The sequence below is a fragment of the Centroberyx affinis genome, unplaced genomic scaffold (genome assembly GCF_046629955.1).
Source record: "Centroberyx affinis isolate AG114_WGS23_722 - 3 ecotype Tasmania unplaced genomic scaffold, CSIRO-AGI_Caff_v1 ptg007319l_1, whole genome shotgun sequence".
Taxonomy (NCBI): Eukaryota; Metazoa; Chordata; class Actinopteri; order Beryciformes; family Berycidae; genus Centroberyx; species Centroberyx affinis.
The window spans coordinates 212,573-224,052 of NW_027283696.1; the positions used below are offsets into that span (position 1 = coordinate 212,573).

General features: G+C 40.6%; 1 protein-coding gene across 5 annotated transcripts; it reads left to right on the forward strand.

Moving 5' to 3' along the window:
* Positions 1-4,980: 4,980 nt before the first annotated feature.
* On the forward strand, positions 4,981-11,241 carry ap3s2 (adaptor related protein complex 3 subunit sigma 2). 5 transcript variants are annotated; one of them, XM_071513557.1, is made up of 6 exons: positions 4,981-5,156; positions 6,308-6,399; positions 6,870-6,981; positions 7,374-7,445; positions 9,586-9,693; positions 10,066-11,241. In XM_071513557.1, the coding sequence occupies exons 1-6, from the start codon at positions 5,088-5,090 to the stop codon at positions 10,189-10,191; spliced, it is 579 nt and encodes a 192-aa protein (XP_071369658.1). In that variant the 5' UTR covers positions 4,981-5,087; the 3' UTR covers positions 10,192-11,241. The 5 variants fall into 5 exon arrangements, with proteins under 5 accessions (XP_071369658.1, XP_071369660.1, XP_071369659.1 ...); XM_071513559.1 differs by lacking the exon at positions 9,586-9,693; XM_071513558.1 differs by lacking the exon at positions 7,374-7,445.
* The last annotated feature ends 239 nt before the right edge of the window (positions 11,242-11,480 follow it).

Here is an 11,480-nt window from a genome sequence, read left to right on the forward strand (position 1 = left end):
GAGGACCGTCCATGCGCAGAGACGCAGTTTAATATGTCTGCACCACGCAGTTTCATATCTGCCTCTTATTTAAGAATGAAGTCATATTTTGAGCTGTTATGCAGTCACCAGTGTGTTTATATATGACAATACTATATTAATAATTTAACATGTGCTCTTTAGTTTGGGACAGGAACGGTGTCTTCCATACCAACCTAGAGGTACGAGGCAGGGGGACACCATATGAAAAAATGACACCTACACATAGCAGAAAATCAATACAAATGTTTGTTTTTAAAAGATAATAAATTTAAGTCCTAGGTTAATAAAATGAAAGCGCTTCTACAGACTTTAGAGATATGGAATGACGCACTTCAGAGATGATGTTATTTCCAGAATGGATATGCAGCATTTTGGAAACGAGCTCTTCAAATATAAATCACACAATTTAGACAAAACGTTTCTCATGGGGAGTATCCATAGAGATAAAAACAGCAACAACACTAAGCAAATTCTTAATCTCTATGGGAGTATCGTGGTAAGCAGCTCTGCAACACTGGGTTTCCTTTAGAAAAGTCACAGAGCTGCTGCCACCTGGAGGCCTGAGGAAGCCACTGCAGACTGTTCAACCTACAGTGAAAACAACATACTGCTGCTCATGGAAACTATTAAGAAATGCAATGTGTGAAGTATATTTTGGAAAATGATGCTGGACGCTTTTATGCAAACTGCTTTGCAAAACCAAAACTAAATACATTTTTAGCATGGGAACTGAACCCCTAACCCTGCAGTGTTAGTGCCTTGCTCTACCTATTGAGTTACCAATATTGGGACACAGAAGAACCCAAGTTTATTGTTTGTTTATTGTTTATTGTTCATTGTTTATTGATAAGGATCCCCATTAGCTGCACACAAGGGTGTCTGCTATTCTTCCTGGCGTCCCACTAAAACACAATATCTACATCCAAAACATATGCACATAGTTTCAAACCAGGATACAATAAAATAAAAAAATTAGGACCACTTTGTCATGGGCTATACGCATGAAAGACAAGCAGAAATATTAATGTTAATGTAAAGATAAGACACATTTGTACAGTAAACAATGATTCTTACATATCAAAAGGTTATGGACAAGCCCAAACAAACAAAAAGTGCACATGAAATACATATGCATGGATACAACAGTAGAATTAAAGTGAAGCATTTAACCTTGAACTCATAATCAAACAAGTTGTGTCCATACAGTAAGTAGGGATTCCACTGTTTTATTTTAAAGTCTAACCCCAAATTTGGTGTAATCCTCCTCCTAACCAGCTCATGACGTCACGGTGATTTTAAGCTGTTTGAGACCCATGCAGGTACATCTGCAGTGAACTGTGGAGAGTCTGAAGAAGCGGAAGGCCAGCAGGACTATCGGGCCGGCAGCTTGTGATGCTGTGAGAGAGGCGGAGGGGCAAAACAAAAACCGCCCGCCGAAGAGTCCCTGACAGTTTTGATTATCCCTGTAATTACAGGCCGCTTTCATCACTTCACAGAGGAGAAGCACAGAAGCGTTATTCGAACGCCGCGCATTACCTCAGCGTTGGCAGGCAGCGCTCGGCTTCCGTCACATTCCGACGATCAGCACAAAAAAAAAAATCCACATTAAAAATGAAGTGAATATCAGTGGCCACCCAAGACTCCAAATACAGTGAGTCACCCTCTAACAAGTGCTCACTGTACCAACATGACCCCCTGTGCCAGAGAATGTTGTGCCTGTCCACTTGCATTTGTTAAGTCCCTATTAAAGTCCCCATGAAGGCAGGCGGCGGGCCCACCTACCTCGACCGCCCCGGTGCAATCCATTCTCCCACTGCACTCATGTGGAAATAAGCCTGTTTACCACCAACGGGTCACACATGCTAATGAGCGTCTGTTTGTTTTCCACTGTGCTCATGCAGGAAGAAGGGAAATCTTTTTTTTTTTTTTTTGGGTGGAGAGGGTGGGGGGGGGGGGGGGGGGTGGGGGGGGGAGATAATAGATGATATGCAGACAACAGCTCCGGTGGCTCTGCAGCACTAATGATGGAAAAACGCAGAACAGAGCATTAATGGATATGAAATCGGAACAGGAAATGCGGTCGGACGTTTTGATGTTGCTGAGGTTAATCGCACAGGAATACAGGATGGTGTCTGGTCGGAAAGCTTGGCCTGTAGCCCAGGGGTTCCCAAACTTTTAAAGGTCAAGGACCCCTAAATAGGTTCACATTAGACCACAGACCACCATAAGATTTATCCTAAGGACTTCCTAAGGAGAGAGAGAAACCTGTGATCAGAAAAGTCATTTCTACATTCTGTCATTGTGTAAACGTCTAGGGAGTGAAATCATAGTGAAAGCGAACTATTTCTCATTTTGATGGTGACTCCTCTAGAATATGGGAATCACTGCTACAGCGAACAGTAAATACTGCAGTGTGTCCAACCTCCTGCAGGACGCTGAGAATATAGTAGAAGCCTGATGCAACAGTTTTCAGGTGTTGTAGACATCAGTGTTTATTCCCCTTTCAGGAGCAACTATTATTATTAATAGGTTGACTGAGCACCATGCTCTTTCTCTGTTGCTCATTCTCTGTTGCTATGATGTAACTAGGTAACCTTATGGCTTGAGATTGAGAAATTGTATTTATTTGTCATTATTCATATTTCATGAATTGCAATATCATAAATAACAATGTTGGCCATTTTAACAGAATAACTGTTAAAACTGACAATAGTGTGATTGTCAGTTTGATAATTATATGAATATAATCAGTAACACCATCAATGATAATACTATCAGTATGACTAATCTAACAGCAACAGGCTGAAAAAAGCCATGTTAAAAGTTTGTCTTTCACTAATGGTAAAAGTGACACTTACATAATAATGTTACACAGATAAAAACAGACCTGCTGCCTCCCTTACATATACTGCATACAGTGCTGTGATCAGTCGCACACAGTGGAGCACTGAGTCATACAGCAACTCTCTGGGCCAAGGCATTTTTTAAACTTGGGTCCCTATTTGTCGCTAATTTTATTCATCTCATTTTATATCTTATTTTGGTTATGCGCATGTTTGTTTTCTGTGTAAATTGTCCAGTTTTAACATCGTACTATGATTGTTTTACTCCTTCTGTGAAGCACCTTGAGATTTCGTTGTATTTTAAAGTGTGCTATATAAATAAAATTCATTATTATTATTAACACAGATAGTCAACACTGTCGTGGTTCTATTTGATATCAAAACAACATAAATCAGTTGTTGTAAATCTACACTGACATGTAACTTAGCATAGCATTTGTACTGTAACCCTGCTGACAGTGCCAACTAGCCTGGCTGGCTTGACACTAGTGCAGTTAGTTTACTGGGGCCAGGTAGGTATTTGGTAGATTTGGTAATTGGAAGATTAAAACTTGATCTGCATATTCATCTACAATAGGTAAATTAGTAAATCAAGAGCATACCAGAAAAATATTACTATTACAAAATGTTGTGCAGCTTTTGCCGTCTCATTGTTCATTATAGTTAACAACTAGGCTGTGTAACTGGATGGTATGACCAATTGGTAGTGTTAGTTATTTAGTATCAGAGCAGGTAACTACAACATGGTGAGTTGGTCAGCATTAATCATACACTTTCCTCAACCAGATTCCCAGCTGGTCGGGGGCTTCTGAACTGGCGTCCTTCCCGTCACAAGCCAACTTCTGGAGCGTCTAGGTTCCTGCCCACAAATGTGTGAAAGTAACATTAAGTCCCCTAATGAGGCTTCCCAGTCTCCTCTACCAGCTGACAAACAAGACGAATATATATTTAGAGACCATCACCACACCAAATTACTAATGGGACAAAAAAATTATGCTGCACAACAAATTGCTTCATTGAAGTTTTAAGCATAGAAGAGCAAACACAGACTTGTCGATAAAGAGCTGAAGGGTGTAGATAAAATTTCACAGGACCATTATACCCCAAATAGAGACAAAATGACATGCACATGCAAATATTCCACTGAGCACATGTAGATCTATGGCTACTACCTGAATGCTGTGTGTGTTGTAAAATGTGTATCCCAGTCTCACTACAGATCAGAGGAGGTTGTTGTTTTGACAAGATTTGACACAACTCCATCACTGTCAAGCTAATCAGTCACTTTATCTCTTTTGGCAACTGGGGTGAAGACTTTACCACAAGCCACTAGCTACAAGCCGCAGACTAGCCACTGCAGTATGTGGAGGTAAATGGTGTTTCATTTTACAAGCAGACTGTTATGCTACCAGTAGAGGTCATTATAGGTTTGCTTAGACTCTCACACTTGGATTTATAAAATACAGTATTGGCTGAGCATCATGTTAGCTGAGTTGTGTTTGAGTTAGCATTTGTCCCCACTTTTTTTTAATTTTGGGTTTATTTTGAGTTCTGTACACCCTGTGTATATGCTGTAAATGTATTTATTTATTTTATTTTATTTTTTCCAGTCATATATTTTACTTCAAGTTCAAGTTTGATTATTTATATAGCTATTTATCACAAGCATGTCTCAAAGGACTTAACAGAGAATGAGCCTAACTAGATCTAACTGATCAACAATCAACCATAGAGAAGAAAGATATAGGATATCAGGAAGAGCAAGACACACAAAAACAGATTATAGCAAGACATAACAGCCTACCTACTGTATCATAGTCATTTGAGTTGTGTTTAATGCCGCCCATTTAGTCACGTCTTATTTATTTTCGATTTAATTCTTTGCTGCATTGCTCATTTTGTCCTGCTGCTGGAATCAACCAATTGCAAAGTTTTCTCTGACTGACCATTCACTAATGTTACACAGTGGGTATTACATGTACATATTACATGACATATTTCATAACATATCGCATAATAAGTCTGCGTGATTTTAATGACCCGTGCGGAACAAATGATTTGAGGACTTTGTTAGAGGTCGACTGCTGAAAATGGAGACGCAACCGGATGTAACCAAAAAACCTTTCTGGCAGCTGGGAGACCGTTAGCACCGTCGCTATCTAAGTCGTCCCAGTTAAATTAGAGCGTGTTTAATATTGTCATTGAAAACACCAGAGTATAAAAATGATTAAAGCCATCTTGATATTCAACAACCACGGGAAACCGCGGCTGATCAGGTTCTATCAGTATTTTGTGAGTATTATGAGGGATGCTGTTCAAAACATTAGCCTGTTGGCTAATGCTAATGCAGTAACTTCAATCTCATTTAGGTTAGCTAGCAGTCAGCTTCCTACTTGCTTTTGTCTGCTAGTACTGCCACCACCATCATTATCATCACCTTAATCATCAAAATAATAATCATTATCACTGCTTAGCAGCTAACCCATCGTTCTGTATTTTTTGTCTTGGCTGTCTAACATTTAACGAAGAGATACAGTTTTGTCAAAGTCACAGATGCTAACGTTAGCTGATGCTAGTTTCAAGGGTGTACTGGACCTAAACTCACTTTATCCACATCGTTATTTGCAGAATACCCCCTTTTAGGCTGAAATGAATCTTTGTGACATATTTTCATAGTGTAAATCATAGTAAGCAGTATCAAACTGATGTAGATGTGGTCTTGCCAAAATAAACAAAGCATAAATGATGCTTTTCTGAAAATATTTTGATGGTCGTTATCCTTATGGTGGTCACCGACTGGGGGTCATAGTTTAGACTGCAACACTGCTTGTAACCCGACATAAACTTCAGCCTATAGCTATATAATAGACCTATAGACCTATACTTATATAACAGAGCTCAATGAAGCAAGGTTAAAGATCAAGGCTGGCCCTGAACCACAGTAGCAAGTAACTATTGTGCCAAGCTACTGTTACATCAAAGTCAGTCAATTGCTGGGTGTCTGACAAGGCTAATGAAAGCGTTCAGAAACCACAGTTGAAGTTTGAATAGAGGTTGTTAGCTTGCTAGACACTGTAGTTGGCTCACTATGCTTTGTGACATGACAGAAATTATTTCTCTAATTTCTCGAAATTAGAGGAGCTGTGTTGAATGTTTTTTTTTGGTGTTGAATGTAGAAAGAACATAAATACATAGCCTAGGTATTTTGGCTATCAAGAATTTAATCATTTAAATGTGATTTAGTACAGACTGTTATTATGTGTCTACTGACTGTGAGTGGGAAGTTAACAGTTGGTTAGGTAAAACCAATGATCACGGTGTACAAAGCCAACTAGAATGTAATAGAACCCCAAATGATGGTTGGGTACCTGTAGAGGTGACTGACTACCAGCCACAGACTGGTTACTAGTGCTTAGTAGACTGTGTCACGTGTTCCCTGGCAGGCGGAGGATCTGCAGCAGCAGATAATCCGGGAGACTTTCCATTTGGTGTCCAAGAGGGACGACAATGTCTGCAACTTCTTGGAGGGGGGAAGGCAAGTACTGAAGAGTCTGCTGTGGTTCTGGATGATATTCACATTTTCACATTTGAAGAATTAAGCACCTAGGCCTATTTCTTTATTTATAATCAAAAGGATTTCCAAAAGGGTTTGTCAGTGGCCAGCTATGTACCACTGTTGACAATATGCTGCTACATGACTGGATTTGTTTATGGAGTTTGAGACTCTAGTTTATTGGCAGTGATTGTTAACACTGGAGTAAACCACAGCTGTAATTTGAGTCATGCTGTGTTATTACAGTTGGAAAAAGCTTTAATTTCCATATCCAAGCTCTTGAAGAATTTGTGTGAATCTACCTATGATCATTTACATACATGTAGGCCCAACAACTAATTTCAGAGCATGCATTTATTTGTTTGGTTAAAGAATGGCATTCCTGCTGTCCCAATATTACTAAACACAGCATATAGTTAGATCGGAAGGTTTTTTTGTTTTTTTGCTTGCAGTCTCATTGGCGGCTCCGACTACAAGCTGATCTACCGGCATTACGCCACCCTCTACTTTGTCTTCTGTGTGGACTCGTCTGAGAGTGAGCTTGGCATTCTGGACCTGATCCAGGTCAGCTGCTACTTATTACTCTGTGTAGATATTTAATACTTGTTTTCTGAGGTGAAATCGCATCTCCCTTTCCCGTATTATCTTCTATCTGCTCTGGAAATGGTCCAGTCTTGTAAAAACAAATTAATAAATTACCTCTCCCCTCAGCTCTTATTTCCTAATCTAGCTCTTTTCTATCATACATGAGTATTAGCTGAATCTTTGACCTTTGACCTCCTTGGTTGCTTGTAATGTTTTTGCAGTTCTGGTTAAACTGGGCTTGGCTGAGTTATCGCCTGGAATGCTGATATGCCTTTATCATGTTTCTGATAATGTCACTTCAAGGATCACTCTTCCATATGTGGTCGTTTGTATGAGAAATGAGATTCTTGACCTTGTAAACCCTCTCGTAGGTGTTTGTGGAGACGCTGGACAAATGCTTTGAAAACGTCTGTGAGCTGGACCTCATATTCCACATGGACAAGGTGAGATGAAGGCCGCATTTCGGCTGTTTTCTGGGGTTCTGTCTGTTCGATAAGCTGCTGAAGTGGCTCCAACAGATGATGGCTAGTTCTGCTTCTCGGATCGATGGTCATGTTCAAGTATTTTTGCAGTGCATTACTACTGCAAGTATAAAATATTAATTGACATTGCTGAGTTCAGTAGCGTTGGAAGGGGTTTGATTTAGCACTTGTTTTAGCAGCAGAGCATTAGCTGTTGCATTAGACTGAACTGCTGGTCGACACGTCTTCCGGCTCATTCTCAGACCTTGGCTTAGGTCCTTGCCTAAATTTGTCTGTTTGAAACCAGACAACCTTGCTGATGAGGGTGTGGCTCTATAGTCAGCATGGAGGAAGGGTTAGGGCTAGATTATTATATGGCCCAAATGGTAATACCTATTATTTTGCTAGATATTGTGATGATTTTTGGAAACTTCATTATTTTACTCCACGTAGTTCCATCCAATGAGCTGTCTGCCTACCTATGATTCAGCAGGGAAAAGGATAGATTTTATAAGCACACAACTAGAATATCAAAAGAAGCAATAAAGTGATAGAAATTAATAAAACAATCAAACAATATACACAACAATAGACTTTAAACAATTATGGGATTATGTAAACATATGCTTCAACACGCTAAGTGGATTGTAAAAGTGGGTATGGGAAAGAAATGGATTGCTAACATTTGTCTTCCTTCTCTCAAGAAGAACAAACAAATAATGAATAGATATGAGCAATAGAAAAACATGATAACAGTGAAAAGTAACAGTGTTGCTGCTGCTGCTGCCAAGGCTAGGGAGGACTGCTGGAGGAAAATAAATGCATAAATTCTTATCACTGCCCGTCATTAAGACAGTGTTCGTTCTTCTCATTGAAGAAGTCCACCTCATGTTTTCCAGCGCTGTGGTGAAAGCAATGTCCCGTGTTTTTGACAGGGTCTTATCTTACTTGCAGCACGTTTAGCGTCACCTTGGTAGCCACAATCAGCTCACCACTGGCCACACCCACAGCAAATATTGTACGTCCAAAAATGTCCCGAACATCACCGAAAAAAGACAATTTTAGGCAAATGCAGGGGTGTAGGCACAAACACAGGGTCACACACAGACATAATATATAATTTATCCTATTTAGGTATCATTATTTTAATGTGAAAGTTGCATATTGTGGCTTGAATTGTGGAAGCTAAAATTTGGATATACAGTTATACATGATTGACAGTGCAGGCCAAGAGGGTTCTAAGAGCAAGGTGGTGTTAAATTGAAGCACTGCAGTGTTCAGGCTTCATAGGAGTTTACTTGTCTCTTCCCGGAGCTCAGTGAGATGTGTTGCTGGAGGCTGATCAGACGCATCCACGGCCATCTTGATTGAATTTTCCCAGCAGGAAATTGATGTCATGTGGTGCTGAGGGGTTTGGGCTGAGGACTCGTTTGAAGTCGGCGCTGTGATCCGCCGAACAGGAATGTCCTCGAGATGAAACCTGGGAATCTCCCTCCCAGAGAAAGGCCTGTGCTTTCTAACAGAGAGAACTCTTCCTGGCCGGACAGCGCTGTAGAATGTGGTTACCCTGTAATTCATACACATTCGCAATATTCAACAGATAGTTTAAAGTTAGTCTTTTTTTTAAACATAAAATTCGTAGTATGTCATGAACACACTGAATGAACTAATTCTTGAGCTTGGTTTATATTTGCTGTTGTATTTAGAAGCCATCCAGTAAAATAGCAACTATTTTCTGTCTAAAAATGTGTTTTCACTGTCTAAGTTACTGAGCTGATTATTCTTCACTGCAGGCTGCATCACCAGTTTTTATGAGTTTATAGCGTCTTTGTCCTCGTGTCAACTCAGGAAACCATTACCGAAGTAGTCGTCTTTTTATTGTTCATATCAAGTTAATGTGTTACCGGCAGTACAACAATTTTTTAATTTATTATTGAACACTATACATCATAATTGTACGGCTGCACTAGGCAACATTTTTAAATGGATCCAACTTTAATTATTGAAGCATACATTTTCTGCCATTTCTGATGACAGTAAATGAGTTGACATGTACGGCGGTGCACAGGGTTTTGCTGTTGTCTTACTGTGTGTTTCCCGCTGGGTTCTGCTCTGTCTGCAGGTCCATTACATCCTGCAGGAAGTGGTGATGGGAGGCATGGTGCTGGAGACCAACATGAATGAGATCGTAGCCCAGGTTGAGCTGCAGAACCGCATGGAGAAGTCAGAGGTCAGACTCTGCTGGCCACATGAATGCATTTTCATCCATCACCACAATGGCTGACACATCACAAAATGCATCTTCCACTTCCACTGTTTTACTGCCAAACTAGACTTTAGCATCAAATAGGACTCTGAATTTCCCATCCTGGTTACCAGTATTTAGTAGACAGTGTAATGTATTCCCAGCCTGGTTACCACTAGACAGTGTAGCTTACTAGCTGCAACCACAATTGGCCAGCATGGGGCCGGTGTTCATTTCACAACTTGGTGTGTGTCCTCTTTGATTTTCATCACACTGCACAGTTTTCACCTCTGTTATGCAACAGGTAATGAAAGATGTGTGATGTTGTGATGATATTGTTCTCTTTTGTTCGGACAGGGAGGGCTGTCGGCGGCACCGGCCCGCGCCGTCTCTGCCGTGAAGAACATGAACCTCCCGGAGATTCCCCGCAACATCAACATCGGAGACATCAATATCAAAGTGCCGAGCCTCTCCCCGTTCTGAGCGGACGGAGGGCGGCGTCCCGGCTGAACTCTGCAGGGCCGATGTACTACTGATGGCTTTGTTTCCCTGCAGCTCCCCTCCAACCAGCTCTGCTATTAACACGGAGCACACTGATGTTTTTATATATGTACTATGGAACCGCAGCAGCTTATTCTCGCCGCCATTCCCCCCCAACCCAATGTTTTTACATGTACGGGAGATGAGCTGTGGATTATTTTTGAGTTCTACTGTATTCAAGTTACAGATTACTCCAGTTTTGGGATTTGCACAACATTGTAAAGTTTGATGCTATGAAGCATAAAGAGTAATATTGACATCCGTGTATATTCTGCTATTCCTTTCATGTTTCGTTTTCTATTTCTCCATGTAGAGTTGTTTGTTTTCTTCTCGCACAATATGCCTCTCTTCTTTCTAAATGAGCAGTGAAGTGTGTTGGCCCATTGTACTTTTTTCCTGCATAACTTTTCCAAATCTCCCTAAAGTTCATCACTGGTTTTCCTGCCTGAGTTTTAAAAACCTCCCTTTGTGTCTGGAATGAGCTTATGGAGTCTGCAGACCTCACTGTAATATGATCCTGGGCTTCTGTATCCGACTATTATATTCTCAGATCTCGTACCTCTTGTTGTAAGTGTCCGTACTCTCACTATCTGGGGTCAGACTCTTCCTACATTTGTGCTAAACTGATTTCTTTAACCCATTTGTAATATATTACATGTGTGTTTCTAACTTCTTTGTGACTTGTGAATAATGTTATTGTTCTCCTGGGTGCAAAAATGCGGGCGCTGAGCACAAAAAATGTAAACGCTCTTTAGGTCCAGCCAAGTTTCAGTGTGTTGTGAAAGGCTCTTGCCAACATCTACTCTTAAGAGAAGCAGAATGCTAACTTTGACCTTTTGGATCTCTAAATGATCTCTAAATGTTTATATGAAGTGTGTTTGTGTCTTATCAACTGTACCTAGCAGTCAGATAGAAGGGGTAGCGTTCTCTGAAGGGGGAAATCAATCAGTGTCAAAGACATTCCTCACCAATGTAAATTAAATAAATGAAAAGACAGACCCCTGTGAGATTGATTTGTGTTTTTATCATGCACCGGCTCCTCCTTTACAACCTGGATTATGTCAAAGTCATGATGTTTCTGCGTCTGAGTCACCCAGCTGTGGTTGGCCAGCATCATGTGAACCTCCGCTACCAAAACCATCTGTACATTTTGTACCGCCAAGCATCTTCTGAGCCGGGTTCCTTCTGTTTAGTCCCATGCTTAGCCACAATGAGTTCACAGTTTTGTTGAT

What these genes read in the sequence shown, in the direction of transcription:
- ap3s2 (XM_071513557.1), top strand. Translation starts at nt 5,088, where the DNA reads ATGATTAAAGCCATCTTGATATTCAACAACCACGGGAAACCGCGGCTG. An exon ending in TCAGGTTCTATCAGTATTTT is followed by an intron (nt 5,157 to 6,307) that starts GTGAGTATTATG and finishes GTTCCCTGGCAG; the next exon opens with GCGGAGGATCTGCAGCAGCA. An exon ending in TCATATTCCACATGGACAAG is followed by an intron (nt 7,446 to 9,585) that starts GTGAGATGAAGG and finishes CTCTGTCTGCAG; the next exon opens with GTCCATTACATCCTGCAGGA.